This window comes from Xenopus laevis, chromosome 6L, assembly GCF_017654675.1.
Source record: "Xenopus laevis strain J_2021 chromosome 6L, Xenopus_laevis_v10.1, whole genome shotgun sequence".
NCBI classification, from domain to species: Eukaryota; Metazoa; Chordata; class Amphibia; order Anura; family Pipidae; genus Xenopus; species Xenopus laevis.
Window position 1 is genome coordinate 4,240,597 of NC_054381.1, and position 19,607 is coordinate 4,260,203.

Consider the following 19,607-nt stretch of genomic DNA (forward strand, 5'->3'; position numbering starts at 1 on the left):
AAAATAAAATCAGGTTGAAACGCGTCAGTGGTGACGAGGCATTGCAGAAGTGTGCAAGCACAAGCATGGACTTGAGTAGTGAGTCAATCCAAAAAAGGTGCGTGACCAAAAGGACTTCCTGAGAAACATCCACATTGGAACCAATTATTAAAAACGTATGAGGCTTTTTTTTTTATATTGTTAAAAATACAAACAACGGGCAGGGGAATATGTAGCTCGACGCGTTTGGTGACTGCTATGTCACTTCATCAGAAGCACTGATTTTAACCTGATTTTATTTTGGTTGCCAGAGCAAATGGGACAATCTGTTTGGAAAAATCAGGTTGAAACGCGTCAGCAGTGACGAGGCATTGCAGAAGTGTGCAAGCACGAAGCATTTACTTGTGTAGTGAGGTCTGGGAGATGTTGAGAGACTTACATTGCTGCTGCGGAGACCCATACTGTTTTTAGAAAAATCGATTGTATGGAGAATCTTTGTGAGTGTGTTTTTTACTATTTATTAAAATGGTAAAAGTACTTCTGAATGCCGCTTTTTATTGTCCACAAGGAAAAAAGAACATTGGAAGCTGGTGATTTTTTCCTTTAGTTTGGAGATATGCAGAAACATTTCCTGTGTTTGTGAGTATAATATACCACTGGGATACTCGCATGAATATAATATACCACTGGGATACTCGCATGAGTATGATATACCACTGGGATACTCGCATGAGTAGAATATACCACTGGGATACTCGCATGAGTAGAATATACCACTGGGATACTCGCATGAGTAGAATATACCACTGGGATACTCGCATGAGTAGAATATACCACTGGGATACTCGCATGAGTAGAATATACCACTGGGATACTCACATGAGTAGAATATACCACTGGGATACTCGCATGAGTAGAATATACCACTGGGATACTCGCATGAGTAGAATATACCACTGGGATACTCGCATGAGTAGAATATACCACTGGGATACTCACATGAGTAGAATATACCACTGGGATACTCGCATGAGTAGAATATACCACTGGGATACTCGCATGAGTAGAATATACCATTGGGATACTCGCTTGAGTATAATATACCACTGGGATACTCGCATGAGTAGAATATACCACTGGGATACTCGCATGAGTAGAATATACCATTGGGATACTCGCTTGAGTATAATATACCACTGGGATACGTTTTTAAGTGTGGGTACAAACTATCCCTTAATCCTCTTTTCACTTATCACTGAAATGGAAGTATAATTAACTCTCCTTCACTAAAAGCTGTTAAAAGGTGAATGTTTCTTTATCACACTCGTTTATAAATGCGTTTTAAGCACTGAGGGGGGGTGTTTGGATCATAAACGCTGCACTATATATTTCTTCTGTTTTTTCCCCTAAAAACCTAGTTTGAGGGATACAGCAATCCTCTTTTTTTGGAACTGAAGCTGAAACTTTAGGCTGGGGCAATAAGTTCAGTATATAAAATAGCATTTTTAGCCACATTTATTTTTAGGGTTTAGATGTAAGATCTACGACTGATCCACCCACAGGCTGAACATACAAATATTATGCACTAGAGAGAAACATACACTTGGTTTTAAGGGAACCGAATCCCTTAAGGTGACAAACATGTCTAGACATTTGTGCCCTATGTCCGAACCCATTATTTACTATAAAAACTCAAACTGTCACTACACAAACAAAGCTGACCGTTAGACGGCATGAAATCCATTTCACTCTTCACAGAGGTCACATGATTCCCAGGGTCCCACTCTTCACTCTCCGACTTCACCCGCAAACTTGGTCTCGTTTCTAAGAAGAAAAAAACGATCATAATAAAAATACACGTAGGTAAAATATCCCTCCCCCAAACAGATACAATAGATACATACTCTATAGGGAAGCAGTTTATTTAAAGGGGACAATCCTTCTCCTCATGTAGGCATTGATGATTAATATACAATGCCCAAGTTTAATCTGCCTTAAAACTAACATTTTGCATCTTTTAAAATGACTGACGATCACTAAAACATTTGCTCCTCCCGCTATATTTCCCCTTTAATGTAAAACTCCCAGCACAGCAGTTTAGTGATGAGACATTATGTAGACAAATACAAGAGGTCCTCAGCACTGAACCCATTATCAATACATTTATTATATATATTATATACACATTATGCAGCCAATTCCCACATAGGAAAATATCAACTCACGGGACAAGAATGGCTCCATGTTAGTAATGGGCGATGCTCCTCTGACTGTTCAGTTCAGGAGGCTCCGTGATCGACTTTCACTGAGTATGAAGAAAACATTAAATAAGATAAAACCCAAAATTACATCATCTGCAAAAAGCAATGAGACTTATTATATCAGGGGTGATACTAGAGACACGTGGGTCTAAGTGTAGGATTTCCCTACAACCTCTTTATATGAACCAATGGGACTGGATACAAACTCACCCCCAGTAGTGACACACAACGTTCTGATTCATTATTTCACTGTATGTTCAGATTTGTACTGATGATGCCAAACTCAATCCTTCGTAACAAATCCACTCAGAAGTGACCCAAATCCAGTTTTACTTTCACACATCTGCCTCTATATCAGTCCCTGCAGCAGGATTAAGCCCCAGTCTCCCCTCTCTATCAGTCCCTGCAGCAGGATTAACCCCCAGTCTCCCCTCTCTATCAGTCCCTGCAGCAGGATTAACCCCCAGTCTCCCCTCTCTATCAGTCCCTGCAGCAGGATTAACCCCCAGTCTCCCCTCTCTATCAGTCCCTGCAGCAGGATTAACCCCCAGTCTCCCTCTCTATCAGTCCCTGCAGCAGGATTAACCCCAGTCTCCCCTCTCTATCAGTCCCTGCAGCAGGATTAACCCCAGTCTCCCCTCTCTATCAGTCCCTGCAGCAGGATTAACCCCCAGTCTCCCCTCTCTATCAGTCCCTGCAGCAGGATTAACCCCCAGTCTCCCCTCTCTATCAGTCCCTGCAGCAGGATTAACCCCCAGTCTCCCCTCTCTATCAGTCCCTGCAGCAGGATTAAGCCCCAGTCTCCCCTCTCTATCAGTCCCTGCAGCAGGATTAACCCCCAGTCTCCCCTCTCTATCAGTCCCTGCAGCAGGATTAACCCCCAGTCTCCCCTCTCTATCAGTCCCTGCAGCAGGATTAACCCCCAGTCTCCCCTCTCTATCAGTCCCTGCAGCAGGATTAAGCCCCAGTCTCCCCTCTCTATCAGTCCCTGCAGCAGGATTAACCCCCAGTCTCCCCTCTCTATCAGTCCCTGCAGCAGGATTAACCCCCAGTCTCCCCTCTCTATCAGTCCCTGCAGCAGGATTAACCCCCAGTCTCCCCTCTCTATCAGTCCCTGCAGCAGGATTAACCCCCAGTCTCCCCTCTCTATCAGTCCCTGCAGCAGGATTAACCCCCAGTCTCCCCTCTCTATCAGTCCCTGCAGCGGGATTAACCCCCAGTCTCCCCTCTCTATCAGTCCCTGCAGCGGGATTAACCCCCAGTCTCCCCTCTCTATCAGTCCCTGCAGCAGGATTAAGCCCCAGTCTCCCCTCTCTATCAGTCCTTGCAGCAGGATTAAACCCCAGTCTCCCCTCTCTATCAGTCCCTGCAGCAGGATTAACCCCCAGTCTCCCCTCTCTATCAGTCCCTGCAGCAGGATTAACCCAGAGTCTCCCCTCTCTATCAGTCCCTGCAGCAGGATTAACCCCCAGTCTCCCCTCTCTATCAGTCCCTGCAGCAGGATTAACCCCCAGTCTCCCCTCTCTATCAGTCCCTGCAGCAGGATTAAGCCCCAGTCTCCCCTCTCTATCAGTCCCTGCAGCAGGATTAAGCCCCAGTCTCCCCTCTCTATCAGTCCCTGCAGCAGGATTAACCCCCAGTCTCCCCTCTCTATCAGTCCCTGCAGCAGGATTAACCCCAGTCTCCCCTCTCTATCAGTCCCTGCAGCAGGATTAACCCCCAGTCTCCCCTCTCTATCAGTCCCTGCAGCAGGATTAACCCCCAGTCTCCCCTCTCTATCAGTCCCTGCAGCAGGATTAACCCCCAGTCTCCCCTCTCTATCAGTCCCTGCAGCAGGATTAAGCCCCAGTCCCACAGACAGTACAGGAGGAGGAGAAGGAGGAGGAGGAGGAGGAGGAGGGAAAATGACTTACCCAGTAGATGAGGCTGGAGATGTGAGTACAGGGGATGGGAATGTCAGGGACACAGGAGAAGGGAGTTGCAGGGAGTTACAGGGAGCAGCAGGGGACAATTCCCAGCCTGTTCCTCGACGAGTCTCAGCTCTATCCGGGATGTATACAGAACAGCAACAGGCACTGACACGCCCCCTGAGGGAGGTCCTTTTGTCTCGGTTTGATGATGAATTCCTGTTCTGAGTCAGCCCACACACTGTGGACCAATGAATTGCTTACAATTGTTTTACTTCCGGGTGCTCCCTTATATATCGCCGCCATTTTATTGGTGGGCAAACGCTTATCAAACTTGTAATAAAGTGAAAATGAACATTAAGGTTCTGCATTCCCAGCTGAATACTAAGCGGCCTCATGACTGTGCTGCTTATTTGGGGAGAAGGATCCACATTTGACACTTATATTAATTATCTTACTGGTGTTTGTTGGATTTATGGGAAGTGTCTCACTGGCTGATGAGATTAATACAAGAAATAAAATCATAGATTGCTTAGAACCATCACAAATGTGATTGTAAGAAGTTTTCACTGGACATGAAATAAAACGTGGCAATGGGTATAAATGTAATTGCAGTTCTCGGCTGTACTGGTTTATTATCTGGGTCTTACTACATTGTTTCAGGAGTCAGAACCAGCAGAGCATAGAAACATCCATACAAATGCTGCTTTCACTAGCAAAAACCTCTACAAATAACTTTTTTAAAACAGACAAAAATATGTAAAAAGTTTATATTGGGGGAGCTGCTAGAACTGTATTTTTTTTCATACGCAAAAAAGAATATTTTTTAGATCCTCTTTAATTCAGGGAAACCGGGTGAATTGAGAAATCCTGTCCCAAAAACATTTGCACTGGCAAATACAATCCAGAAATTATAAAATTCAAGGTTACTGATAATAATAGAGAAATATAACATGAGAGTCTTTCGTGGACATTACCCAGTGGTAAAAGTATGGCAAGACTATAGGGCTAGAGGTTGCCAACAACTGTCAGTCCTCTTGGTTTTTGTTTTGCAAGTCATTAGAGTTTTTGAAAACTGCCTGTTCTGATTGCCTAATATCCAGACCAGACTATAAAATAAATACACAGCGATTAACCAATCCCAATCTGGACTTCAATAGGTGTTTTCAATAAGTATTCAATAAGTATAACCCTGCTTGTCGTCTGTATTTGTTACCCCAGTGAGGGCGGAGCAAGTGTGTGGTTAGGGTTTAGTAAGGCACAAGAGGGTGATTTCCATATCTAGTACAGGGTTGTGGAATGGATACACATTGGGTTGACACCTGTCTTTCGAAGGGCTGTACGGTTCAAAACTGCCTGCCCGGTTTTCCATATTGCAGAATTCCCTGAGATTTGCATGGAGATTTAGATCAGATTTTGTGCGGCAGACTTTATGTGATTATTAAAATATTGTATTTTGTGAGATCCTACAAAATCAAATCGCCGCTGTTATTAGTCAGATCAGATAAACTTGGATAGCGGGTGTTGCTTATGCGTCTATATCCTACAGTAAATGTATTTCAATGAGCAGAAAAAGTCTCTAAGACTCCATCAGACTTTATGTTGTCAGATGCAGATGCACATTCCCTTCCCACAGGTGTGTCATGTGTGATGGCAAAGCTTCCATGTCGTTTCCACATCAGATTTTTCTATCAGTTCTGTTATGATGTGACTCATGCGACTACATCTGAAGGCAGGAAATAAGGACAGGGCTCCCTACAGAGCGCAGCATGGAGAACTCACTCATACACTCCATAGTGCTCTTGTACATGAGAAAGAGCCCTATAAAGTATATCATTATGTAACCCTTATTTATTCCCTATTAATAACATTGGGATCACTGGCCTTCCTATATATTTATCTTTATTCCCTATTAATAACATTGGGATCACTGACCTTCCTATATATTTATCTTTATTCCCTATTAATAACATTGGGATCACTGACCTTCCTATATATTTATCTTTATTCCCTATTAATAACATTGGGATCACTGACCTTCCTATATATTTATCTTTATTCCCTATTAATAACATTGGGATCACTGGCCTTCCTATATATTTATCTTTATTCCCTATTAATAACATTGGGATCACTGACCTTCCTATATATTTATCTTTATTCCCTATTAATAACATTGGGATCACTGACCTTCCTATATATTTATCTTTATTCCCTATTAATAACATTGGGATCACTGACCTTCCTATATATCTATCTTTATTCCCTATTAATAACATTGGGATCACTGACCTTCCTATATATTTATCTTTATTCCTATTAATAACATTGGGATCACTGACCTTCCTATATATTTATCTTTATTCCCTATTAATAACATTGGGATCACTGACCTTGCTATATATTTATCTTTATTCCCTATTAATAACATTGGGATCACTGACCTTCCTATATATTTATCTTTATTCCCTATTAATAACATTGGGATCAATTACTTTCCTATATATTTATCTTTATTCCCTATTAATAACATTGGGATCACTGACCTTCCTATATATTTTTCTTTATTCCCTATTAATAACATTGGGATCACTGACCTTGCTATATATTTATCTTTATTCCCTATTAATAACATCGGGATCACTGACCTTCCTATAAATATATTTTTATGGATCAACCTTCATTTTTACAGACCAGGCCGGTATTTATCTTTATTCCCTATTAATAACATTGGAATCACTGACCTTCCTATATATTTATCTTTATTCCCTATTAATAACATTGGGATCACTGACCTTCCTATATATTTATCTTTATTCCCTATTAATAACATTGGGATCACTGACCTTCCTATATATTTATCTTTATTCCCTATTAATAACATTGGGATCACTGACCTTCCTATATATTTATCTTTATTCCCTATTAATAACATTGGGATCACTGACCTTCCTATATATTTATCTTTATTGGGATCACTGACCTTCCTATATATTTATCTTTATTCCCTATTAATAACATTGGGATCACTGACCTTCCTATATATTTATCTTTATTGGGATCACTGGCCTTCCTATATATTTATCTTTATTCCCTATTAATAACATTGGGATCACTGACCTTCCTATATATCTATCTTTATTCCCTATTAATAACATTGGGATCACTGACCTTCCTATATATCTATCTTTATTCCCTATTAATAACATTGGGATCACTGACCTTCCTATATATTTATCTTTATTCCCTATTAATAACATTGGGATCACTGACCTTCCTATATATTTATCTTTATTCCCTATTAATAACATTGGGATCACTGACCTTGCTATATATTTATCTTTATTCCCTATTAATAACATTGGGATCACTGACCTTCCTATATATTTATCTTTATTCCCTATTAATAACATTAGGATCACTGACCTTCCTATATATTTATCCTTATTCCCTATTAATAACATTGGGATCACTGACCTTCCTATATATTTATCTTTATTCCCTATTAATAACATTGGGATCACTGACCTTCCTATATATTTATCTTTATTCCCTATTAATAACATTGGGATCACTGACCTTCCTATATATTTATCTTTATTCCCTATTAATAACATTGGGATCACTGACCTTCCTATATATTTATCTTTATTCCCTATTAATAACATTGGGATCACTGACCTTCCTATAAATATATTTTTATGGATCAACCTTCATTTTTACAGACCAGGCCGGTAAAATACCAGCCAGGTGGCAACCCTACTGGTTCGCAATCACAGGGCCCCATACGACAATATTTCCTAGGCCCCGCCTACCACTGAGGCCCCAACCCAGACCAAAGTAAAAAGTCAAACAAACAAAGATAAACACTAAAAACCCATTGGTGGCTAGGGTCCCTCCTACAAGTTTAAAAAACAAACAATTGGCGGTCAGGGCCCCCTCATAAAAGTTAGAAACTTTATTGGTGGCTGCCCCCCCCCCCTACAAATTAAAAAAACTTTGGTGGCCAGGGGCCACGTAATAAATAAAAAATGAAACATTGGTGACCAGGGATTTAATTAAAAAAAAAAACATTGTTGTTCAGGGGAGTTTACCTCAGCTTGTCCTTTGCTTTTGAGTCTTCGGCAACGTTCACTCTCATAGGGCAGAGACACACGTGGAGATTTGGGAGATTACTCGCCCGGCTACAAATCGCCTCTTTATCGGGTGACTTATCTCCCTGAACTGCATTCCACCTGCTAGAATGTAAATCACCGGCAGCATGGCACTCGGAGCACTTCATTTCTGAAGTTACCTGAAGTTGCCTCACGAACAAACTTTGGGCGACATCAGAAAACAAATCGCTCCGAGTGCCACCCTTCTAGCTGGCGGGAAGGCAGTCCGGGGAGATTAGTTGCCCGAAGGAGAGGCGATTTGTCTCCAGACGACTAAATCTTCCTGAATCTCCACGTGTGTCTCTGCCCTTAAGGGGGGCCCGGCCAATCTGGAAAGTGCAGCCCAGGCAGGCCCCCCTTTAAGCCAAAATTCTGCCAGATTCCGGACAACTCTGCCCTCCCTGATGGTGGCCCTGCACTTACTATCACTGAAGTGAAGTGAAGTTCTTACAAAGCAGCATCAATATTTTCAAAATAAAAGACAGGTGTGTTTATTGGTAAGGAGTGTCCATTACAACTGAGTGGCAGATAAAGGTTCTGTGTATACAGATACAGGGGTACAGATACAGATACAGGGGTACAATGAGAGAATATGATTTGGAGTGGAAGTGGCACACGGAATTTTCTTCTCTGCATCAAATGAACCCTGTATTACCAGTCCTGTGACTTAGGCCGTCCCAAAACCCGCAAAAAATCTTCAGGTTGGGGGCGGGTTCCCTTCCACTCTCCCCGCCCCAACCTCACACTGCCAGCTTCTGAATTTATAAACTCAAGCCTGCCCCGCCCCTTTCATGATGTCACTGCGAAGCAGATGTTGGTCTATAAATAGAGGGTACAGAGCAGGCATGTCCGGGTTTAGACTCTTTAAAGGGGTTGTTCACCTTTAAATTAACTTTTAGAATGACAGAGTGATATTCTGAGACAATTTGCAATTGGTTTTCATTTTCCTTTATGATTCTATTATTTTGATTTCAGCAGTTTGGTTGCTAGGGTCTGAATTCCCCTAGCAACCATGCATTGATTTGAATAAGAGACTGGAATATGAATAGGAGAGACCTGAATAGAAAGAGGAGTAATAAAAAGTAGCAATAACAATACATTTGTAGACTTACAGAGCATTTGTTTTTAGATGGGGTCAGTGACCCCCATTTGAAAGCTAGAAAGAGCCAGAAGAAGAAGGCAACTAATTAAAAAACTATAGAAAAAAATAAAAAATGAAGACCAATTGAAAAGTTGTTTAGAATTAGCCATTCTATAACATACTAAATCTTAACTCAAAGGTGACCCCTTTACAGTTTCCCAGTATTGCACTTGAATGAAAATAACTTCCGATCCACTGGTGATTGTGACTGTCGCTCGTCCCACACAAACCTTTCGCATATTTAAGCACTTTCCGTGTGAGTCTGTTTGTGTTTCTTGAGGCTACTCTTTGTAGAAAAGCCCGCCCCGCACTCGGGACAGGTGAATGGATTCTCCCCGTGAAGCTTCTGGTGCGACTGCAAGTTGCTCTTTTTCAAGAAATGTCTCCCGCACTCTGTGCACTTGAACGGTTTCACCCCTGTGTGCGTTTTTCGGTGGCTGTTGAGGTTACTCCTCTGAGCGAAGCATTTGCCGCACTCGGAGCATTGGTAGGGTTTTTCCCCCGTGTGCACAAATTCGTGGATTTGCAGAGCGTATTTAGTGCTGCAGAACTTGCCGCAGAACTTACAGTTAAAGTTTTTCAGCTCAGGCTGCTTGTGGCTAATGGCGGGATCCTCATTCCAGTTGAGTGAGCAGTGGTGAGTAATAAGGTCACTAGTCACAGAGAAACACTTGCCACATTTCCCGCAGATATATCCCAATACTTCAGCACTTGCTGTGCCCTCCTCCTTACTTGTGTCAGACTCACTTTCTGCATTAGTCGGTGCTTTGTGCTGTATCAGCCCTGGCAATGCCCCAGGTAGTGGTCCAGTGGCCGTATCCAGTATCTCTGAGCCGTCAGTCATATCCGCCAAGCTCTTGTGCCTTAGCCAAAGTCTATTTGCTTCTGGGTCCCGACTTCCCTCATCATGGAGCCAAGTCACTAACAAAACAAAAGAGTCAAACCAAAGTGAAACCCAAAACTGAACACAATCACAATGAATACATTTGGGCATGTGTGGGTATCCTCGCCAAACCAGGGACTCTCTGTCTCATTTGCTCCCATCCACAATGACTTGATGACTTCTTATGACTTGATCATTTGAATGGCGGACATATAATTGGATCATCCCAATAAGAATTAGAATTATTTGATTCCCATTGAATTGAGCCGTTAGTGGGGCTTGTGGAAACTCACTAGGAGAGAACCACATTCCTAACCTGATGAGGCCATGTTTTCCCCAATGATATCTGACCAAAGGCAGACCCTATCAAGCAGACCCTCACTGAGACCCCATACACAGGAGAGCGTGCCGGAAAATCAACGAAAGAAGTTTCCAAGAAAGATGGTTCATTTCAATACACACGTGTAAAGCTGTATGGACAGATATACAATAGAAACAATAGAATTCTACCTGTATCTGACCATTCAGCACTAACAATGGCCGATGTTTGGTTCCCTTCAAAGGCATCCGATTAAAACTTTCCATCCAGCCCGATCAACGAGGCAACCGATATCCAGGTCTTCTGCCGATATCAGTCAGCTCGTTTCCCACCATACACTGCCACATATTGTACGAAAATTTGTTTTGCACAATATTATCTGTGCATCTATGGCCACATTTATGCTACAGAAGCAAAATCTGTCTTTCAACAGTTTGACCAATCACCTGTCAGATCTGGAGTAGACGCAGAGTGTCCGAATGCTAATGCAGATAAATTAGCAGCTTGATCCATTGGTCTGAATATCGATCTTGCTCCAAAATTTTTGCTGCCCCTTTCCCTGCAGTGATTACTGGGGCTACATGTGAAATGTAATTCAGGGCATGATCATCTGGTGCAGCAAGTTCATAGGCTGAAGACTCCTTCCAACCCAACTACTACTATTGGCTAGTGACAGAGCTCAGGGCCTTAAAGGGATTTGGTCATGATTTTAATGGTGGCTTTTATTACTAAATGACACTGTTTACACTGCAAATAATTCACTGTACAATATAAAATGTCATTCCTGAAGCAGCAAGTGTATTTAGTTGTAATATTGGTGTGTAGGTGCCTCTCAGCTCATTTTGCCTGGTCATGTGATTTCAGAAAGAGCCAGCACTTTAGGATGGAACTGCTTTCTGGCAGACTGTTGTTTCTCCTACTCAATGTAACTGAATGTGTCTCAGTGGGACCTGGATTTTACTATTGAGTGCTGTTCTTAGATCTACCAGGCAGCTGTTATCTTGTGTTAGGGAGCTGCTATCTTGTTACCTTCCCATTGCTCTGTTGTTAGACTGCTGGGGGAAAGGGAGGGGATGATATCACTCCAACTTGCAGTACAGCAGTAAAGAGTGACTGAAGTTTATCAGAGCACAAATCACATGACTGGGGCAGCTGGGAAACCGACAATATTTTATTTAAAATTAAATCTAAAAAATTTGCTCTTTTGAGAAATGGATTTCAGTGCAGAATTCTGCTGGAGCAGCACTATTAACTGATGCGTTTTGAAAAAAAAAAAATTCCCATGACAGTATCCCTTTAAAAGACCAGTAACATCAAAAAGATTTTTTTTAAAAAAATTACATTTAAATTTGCAAAGTCTTTATTAAGAAATTACTTAGCGATTCTCTGCTTGCGCACAGTGTCGGACTGGGATGCCAGGGGCCCACCTAGTCTTTAATATATTCTCCCATTATTAAGCATTTTTCCCCATAAATAAATAGGGAATGACCTTGAAATAGGCCAAATATTTAGAAACAAAAGGGCCCACTAACACCTGGGCCACCGGGAGTTTTCCTGGTATCCCAGTTGGCCAGTCCGACACTGCTTGCGCACGTATTCAGAAACGCCGACAGGGCAACCATGCATTCTGTGGCGCTTGATTACTCCTCCCTGCCTTGTATAGGAGATAGCCAGGGAGGATAAATCAAGAGCCGCACAATGGCCCTGTTGCCGTTTCTGAAGAGGAGCGCAAGCAGAGAATCGGTAAGTAATTTCTTAATAAAGACTTTGCGAATTTAAAGTTAAAACTGCCTTGGTGGTTTTTTTTTGTTAAAGGGATACTGTCATGGGAAAAAACATTTTTTTCAAAACGCATCAGTTAATAGTGCTGCTCCAGCAGAATTCTGCACTGAAATCCATTTCTCAAAAGTGCAAACAGATTTTTTTATATTCAAATTTGAAATCTGACATGGGGCTAGACATTTTGTCAATATGCCAGCTGCCCCTGGTCATGTGACTTGTGCCTGCACTTTAGGAGAGAAATGCTTTCTGGCAGGCTGCTGTTTTTCCTTCTCAATGTAACTGAATGTGTCTCAGTGGGACATGGGTTTTTACTATTGAGTGTTGTTCTTAGATCTACCAGGCAGCTGTTATCTTGTGTTAGGGAGCTGTTATCTGGTTACCTTCCCATTGTTCTTTTGTTTGGCTGCTGGGGGGTAAAAGGGAGGGGGTGATATCACTCCAACTTTCAGTACAGCAGTAAGGAGTGATTGAAGTTTATCAGAGCACAAGTCACATGACCAGGGGCAGCTGGGAAATTGACAATATGTCTAGCCCCATGTCAGATTTCAAAATGAAATATAAAAAAATCTGTTTGCTCTTTTGAGAAATGGATTTCAGTGCAGAATTCTGTTGGAGCAGCTCTATTAACGGATTCATTTTGAAATTTTTTTTTTTCCCATGACAGTATCCCTTTAAGTAGAAACACATTTTTTTTAATGTTTTAATGTTACTCATCCTTTAAAGACCATCAACAACCTGATGTAAAATATAATTAGTGTTTATCTGACTCAAAGAACTAACATGATGTCAGGAGCTTCCCTGCCCATCACCCACCAGCCCAATCCTGTTTATTAGAGAAATAATGAGATATTTGTGGCCGTGGCATCATGGGGAGAGGACACAGGTGAATGATTTATAGTCTGAAATGCTAAACACTCGCTTGTGCTTGAATGTTTGTTCTACAACTGTTACTCACCAGCCCTGGCCATGGATTTGGTGTCATTCCTGGCCGTGTACAGAGGATTCGTATTTTCACTCTCTGTATTGACTTGCTGGAAAATTTCTTTAGAACAAAAAAAGAAGGAAAATCTTGTACAAACTGAATGCACTGAATCCAGGATTCAGTCAAGATTCGGCCATATCCTGCAGGATTTGGATTCAGCCAAGTGCCTGGCCTAACCGAATCTGAATCCAAAAAAATCATGTGACTTTTCGTCAAAGAAGGAATTCAAAAAATGTTAAATCTTTTTTTTTACTCTCTTTCCACCTCATTTCCCTAATTTACATTTGCAAATTAGAGTTCGGATTCAGTTCGATATTTGGCCGAATCTTTCACAAAGGATTTGGGATTCGGTGCATCCCTAGAATAAACTTAGGAAAATGATTCCAAAATAACACGACATTAAATGACCATTTGGGTTGAAGTACTTTATTCTCATATTGCGCTGTAGAACAGAAACCAATCAGCATCTAGGCTGACCTGATAGGGGACTGAAGCCTGTCTTTGCTTGTGAACAGCTGTGATTGGCTCATACTGAGCTTGAGTCAGGGACCATTAGGCCACACCCCCCTTTCACTGGATACAGGTGCACCCAGGGGCATTAGATGGAACCAGGCAGCGGAAGTACAGAGATTAGGGGCAGATTTATCAAAATGCAAGTTTAGATTTTAATAAATAAAAACTCACCCACGTTCTATTCATTCCGGTGGTGATTCTTAGAAGATATAGATGAGTGAAAGTTAGAACTCACCACTTGATAAATATGCTTCCAAAAATCCCATAGGAATGAATAGAACGTGGGTGAGTTTTTATTTATTAAAATCTAAACTCACATTTTGATAAATGTGTCCTTGAGTGCTGCTGGAGACATGTTTGGGAGTAAGCACGTTTATTCTGTTTTGAGATAAAGAGAATTTTATGGTGCAATGTTGATTTATGTAATGAAATCTTCCCAAAAATCTTAGCTACTAGCAGCAACCAGCTGTTCCCCTGCCCCATTGTCTGCTTTCCCCAGACTATGCAGCCTCCAAAATCATTTAAAATCCAACTCAAGGGAACAATAAATAACTTACCCCCATTGGCACTTCCCATTGGATTGGGGCGATCTTCAGATTCTGGGGGTTCTTCTTTTATTTGTATCTGTATTATTTCTGGTTCAACCTTAGGGACACCTGACAGGGATAGGGAAATGGTAAGTGCACCCCCTTGTCTGCTCAGATTTAAAAAAAAAATAAAAATGATGGGATCCATTATCCAGAAACCCGTCATCCAGAAAGCTCGAATTAAGGGAAGGCCGTCTCCCATAGACTCTATTTTAATCAAATAATTCTAATTTTTAAAAACAATTTCCTTTTTCTGTGTAATAATAAAACAGTAACTTGAACTTGATCCCAACTAAGATATAATTAATCCTTATTGGACTAAAAACAATCTTGTTGAGTTCAACATTTAAATGATTTTTTTAGTGGACTTATGGCATAGAGATCCAAATTATTTAAAGACCCCATACCCAGAAAACCCCAGGTCCCAAGCATTCTGGATAACAGGTTGTTTACCTGTATATACTAGGCGTCTGTTTTGACACTGAAAACTCGAAAAAAGTAGTGGTAAGAATAGACGCAATTATTTTGAGATTTATTATTCCCCTAAACTGTTCCCAGTCCGAATCTGAAAAGACGCCATCTAAAACCTGCTGAATTCATGTAAAAGTCAATGGCAGATGTCCCCTTAACCATTGATAAGATGTTTTATCCCTCAAGAAATGTTTAGAGCTTTCAGGCTTTGCCTGTTTTTTTCCACAAAAATACTTATTTTTCTTGGTTTTAGGGTGACAAACACGGAAAATTCAGTTTTTTCTGAAAAAGTTGTGGTATTTCCCAATCCGATTTTTTCAAGTTTTTTCATTGATAAATAAGGGCAAATTGTGGATTCTAATTTGGATTTTGATAAATAACCGCCTTTATGTCAGCGATATCTATTCTATAATCTCCCCCTTTTGTATCTGTCTGTGCACAACATGTATCTCTATGAGCAGGAACTGCCATGCTAAGTATTCTGACAAACAACAGCTGCATTTTAAACATCATTAGTATGATGTAGAGAGTGATATTCGGAGACAATTTGCAATTGGTTTTCATTTTTTATTATTTGTGGTTTTCGAGTTATTTAGCTTTTTATTCAGCAGCTCTCCAGCTTGCAATTTCAGCCATCTGGTTGCTAGGGTCCACATTACCCTAGCAACCATGCATCGATTTGAATAAGAGACTGGAATATAAATAGGAGAGGCCTGAAAAAAAGAAGAGTAATAAAAAATAACAATACATTTGTAGCCTTACAGAGCATGTTTTTAGATGGGGTCAGTGACCCCCATTTGAAAGCTGGAAAGAGTGAGAAGAAATAATTAAATACTGTAACTGTAAAAAAAATAAATAATGAAGACCAATTGAAAAGTTACTTAGAATTAGCCATTCTATAACATACTTAAAGTTATCTTCAAGGTGAACCTCCCCGTTAAGCCAAATGACCAAGCAACATGGGAGAATATTTTATACAGGACATTACTCTTATTTTACTCGATGTCATAACTCAACAATTAGTAGCTCTTATCACAGTGACCAGTCACCAGTCTGGTTCTGAAGGATCCCTGGATACTTACAGCAATGTTTCACTGGTCCATTTCTCCCAACGTCCTGACGAGCCTCGTGGTTTGGTCCCTCCTTCTGCATTCTGATTGGTGAAGTGGCCGAGCCAATGGAAATCCTTACAATAAATATAGGATGGAGTTATGCCATTGAAATATTATTATTGAATATGGTTTCTATTACTCTGTGTGAGCTACTCATGTCCCAATTGCTTCTGGGGAAGGAACATGAGGCCACGCCCACCACTCCTGTTTTACCAATTTGTACTAAAATTGCTCATTAATTAGGGCATCATTTGCTTTCTCTGAGTAGAACTATAGCATCCAAACTGTGTACCCGGGCCGGTACCACATTCATATTCCATTTGTATTATTACCTTTTTATTTTTTATCTTAAGGCACTGTTAAAGGGGTTGTTCTCCTTTGAATGAACTATTAGTATAATGTAGAGAGTGATATTCTGAGACAATTTGCAATTGGTTTTCATTTTTTATTACTCGTGGTTTTTGAGCTATTTAGCTTTTTATTCGGCAGCTCTTCAGTTTGCAGTTTCAGCCATCTGGTTGCTAGGGTCCAACATACCCTAGCAACCATGCATTGATTTGAATAAGAGACAGGAAAATGAATAGCAAAGACCTGAATAGAAAGATCAGTAATAAAAAGTAGCAATAACTATATATTTGTAGCCTTACAGAGCATTTGTTTTTTTTAGATAGGATCAGTGACCCACATTTGAAAGCTGTAAAGAGTCCAAAGAAGAAGGCAAATAATTCAAAAACTATAAAAAAATTAAAAATGAACACCAATTGAAAAGTTGCTTAGAAATAGTAATTCTATAATTATCTTAAAGGTGAACCACCCCATTAACACTCAATGATTTGGAAGGATTTTCAGCCAAAGGGAGAGAACAAGGAATGCCAGTCACAGGCATTATTATAGGGACTGTTTAAAGGAACAGTAACACCAAAACATGATAGTATATTTAAGTAATGATATTATAATGTAGCGTTGCTCTGTACTGATAAAACTGGTGTGTTTGCATCAGAAACTCTACTATAGTTGATATAAACAAGCTGCTGTGTAGCCATGGGGGAAGCCATTCAAGCACAGGATACACAGTAGATAACAGATAAGTACTACTATAGTTTATATAAACAAGCTGCTGTGTAGCCATGGGGGCAGCCATTCAAGCACAGGATACACAGTAGATAACAGATAAGTACTACTATAGTTTATATAAACAAGCTGCTGTGTAGCCATGGGGGCAGCCATTCAAGCACAGGATACACAGTAGATAACAGATAAGTACTACTATAGTTTATATAAACAAGCTGCTGTGTAGCCATGGGGGCAGCCATTCAAGCACAGGATACACAGTAGATAACAGATAAGTACTACTATAGTTTATATAAACAAGCTGCTGTGTAGCCATGGGGGCAGCCATTCAAGCACAGGATACACAGTAGATAACAGATAAGTACTACTATAGTTTATACTACAGAGCTTATCTGCTGTGTATCCTGTGCATTTTCTCCTTTTCCAGCGGACTGCCCCCATGGCTACACAGCAGCTTGTTTATATAAACTATAGTAGTACTTATCTGTTATCTACTGTGTATCATGTTCCTGAATGGCTGCCCCCATGGCTACACAGCAGCTTGTTTATATAAATTATAGTAGTACTTATCTGCAGTGACGGGACTAGGTGGGGGCGGGCCCTGGTGCGGCCGTGCAGCCGGGCCCCGCCCCCCACCCTCGTCCATGTGGCTGCAGCCGACTCCAGTGGTTGCGTGACTGCCGGGGGGCCCTGAGGGGGGTGCGGGCCCTGGCCCAATTGCACCCCCTGCTCCCCCGGGAAGTTACGCCACTGCTTATCTGTTATCTACTGTGTATCCTGTGCTTGAATGGCTGCCCCCATGGCTACACAGCAGCTTGTTTATATAAACTATAGTAGTACTTATCTGTTATCTACTGTGTATCCTGTGCTTGAATGGCTGCCCCCATGGCTACACAGCAGCTTGTTTATATAAACTATAGTGGTACTTATCTGTTATCTACTGTGTATCCTGTGCTTGAATGGCTGCCCCCATGGCTACACAGCAGCTTGTTTATATAAACTATAGTAGTACTTATCTGTTATCTACTGTGTATCCTGTGCTTGAATGGCTGCCCCCATGGCTACACAGCAGCTTGTTTGTATAAAGTATAGTAGTGTTTCTGAAGCAAACACACCAGTTATACCAGTGCAGGGCAACACTACATTATATTGTCATTCCTTTAAAACACTTTCGTTTTTTGGTGTTACTGTTCCTTTAAGGCAACAGGGGGTTGACAGCAGCTCTGTATACCAGGGTAATATATCTAAATATATACAGGGCCAAGGCTCGTCACAGCTCACAGTCTATGTCCCCTGGTAGAACAGGTGAGCAGCATAACCTACCGTATGTACCGCTCTGCAACATAGGAAGGAAATGCGCAGCACCAGAAAATAATTCCGTGTAGGTACCGAGATCCCCACATTATTGAGTTCCTATGGCGTATAGCGACATCTAGTGATTATATTTGGAGATTGCCAAGAGTGTCTGATTCTGTGGCAAAGTGAGTGCTGTGCGAGATTTCAGTACATTAGGCTCAATATCAGCCCAAAACAATGGATCCTTTGCAGTTTGGCTTCTCTAATCAACGTCCGAAAAACCATAATTAGTTCTTTGGCCAATGCCTGAATAAGTGAATGAGTGCCACTCCTGCATTTCGCCCCTTGCTAAACAGACTCATGGGGCAACTGTCATTTCTGTCCTCAGGTGCCATTGATGCACAGACTGGCAGTAAGTGTGGAGTCAGACAGACAGACAGGCAGCTCTTATATAGAGAAAGGTACTTCTGTGTCAGTAATTTAGCCAGTCTATCTGGTTCCACCAAATGACCCAATGAGCCCTAAATAGGAAATCTTTGGACACTACCTACCCCATAAATACTCAGTACCAGCCTGTCCTTAAAGGAAAACTATACCCCGCAAACAATGTAGGTCTCTATAAAATGATATTGAATAAAACAGCTCATGTGTAAAACGCTGCTTCATGTAAATGAACCATTTTCTTTACAATATGCATGTTTAGTAGTATGTGCCATTGGGTAACTCTAAATAGAAAATGGCCAGTGAGGAAGCAAAAGACACAACTCTGTCTGTTAATTGGCTCATGTGACCTAACAAGTATGATTTGTTTGTGTGCACCGTGAATCGTATGATCCCAGGGGCGGCCCTTATTTTTTAAAATGGCAATTTTCTATTTATTATTACCCAATGGCACATACTACTAAAAAGTATATTATTATGAAAATGGTTTATTTACATGAAGCAGGTTTTACATATGAGCTGTTTTATGCAATATCTTTTTATAGAGACCTACATTGTTTGGGGGTATAGTTTTCCTTTAAGAAATGGGGTCTGTCTTGGTGCAGATAAACTGTAATTACAACAACACCAATTAGGACCGCTCCAACTCACCACCACTTCGCTGCTTCCCTTTGAAGTCGGGTGCTCAGTCCGCAGTGTCCCCACTGC

General features: G+C 41.0%; 2 protein-coding genes across 3 annotated transcripts in view; both read right to left on the reverse strand.

Moving 5' to 3' along the window:
• Positions 1-4,361, reverse strand: part of LOC108719565 (histone-lysine N-methyltransferase SETD1B-like) — a 59,134-nt gene extending 54,773 nt beyond the window's left edge. The window contains exons 1-3 of one of the 2 annotated variants that reach the window (XM_041566971.1): positions 4,154-4,361; positions 2,205-2,284; positions 1,702-1,803 (exon numbers count right to left, since the gene is read on the reverse strand). In XM_041566971.1, the coding sequence (XP_041422905.1) occupies positions 1,702-1,803; positions 2,205-2,223 (121 nt within the window). In that variant the 5' untranslated portion in view covers positions 2,224-2,284; positions 4,154-4,361. The remainder of the gene's footprint in view (positions 1-1,701; positions 1,804-2,204; positions 2,285-4,153) is intronic. The other variant, XM_041566970.1, reaches the window with a different exon arrangement.
• Positions 4,362-9,526: 5,165 nt separating this feature from the next.
• On the reverse strand, positions 9,527-18,566 carry LOC108719560 (zinc finger protein 665). Its single transcript, XM_018268509.2, has 5 exons — positions 18,486-18,566; positions 16,062-16,165; positions 14,479-14,577; positions 13,382-13,468; positions 9,527-10,363 (listed from the first exon to the last, which is right to left on the reverse strand). Exons 1-5 carry the CDS (start codon positions 18,563-18,565, stop codon positions 9,684-9,686), a joined length of 1,050 nt encoding a protein of 349 aa, XP_018123998.2. The 5' UTR covers position 18,566; the 3' UTR covers positions 9,527-9,683.
• Between the last annotated feature and the right edge of the window lie 1,041 nt (positions 18,567-19,607).

Excerpts from the sequence above, each read along its gene's own strand:
- LOC108719560 (XM_018268509.2), bottom strand. The coding sequence starts at position 18,565 with ATGTGGGGATCTCGGTACCTACACGGAATTATTTTCTGGTGCTGCGCA. Across the intron at positions 16,166-18,485 it reads GTTGCAGAGCGGTACATACG|GATTTCCATTGGCTCGGCCA; the intron begins GTAGGTTATGCT and ends ATTTATTGTAAG. Across the intron at positions 13,469-14,478 it reads AATGGGAAGTGCCAATGGGG|AAATTTTCCAGCAAGTCAAT; the intron begins GTAAGTTATTTA and ends TTTGTTCTAAAG.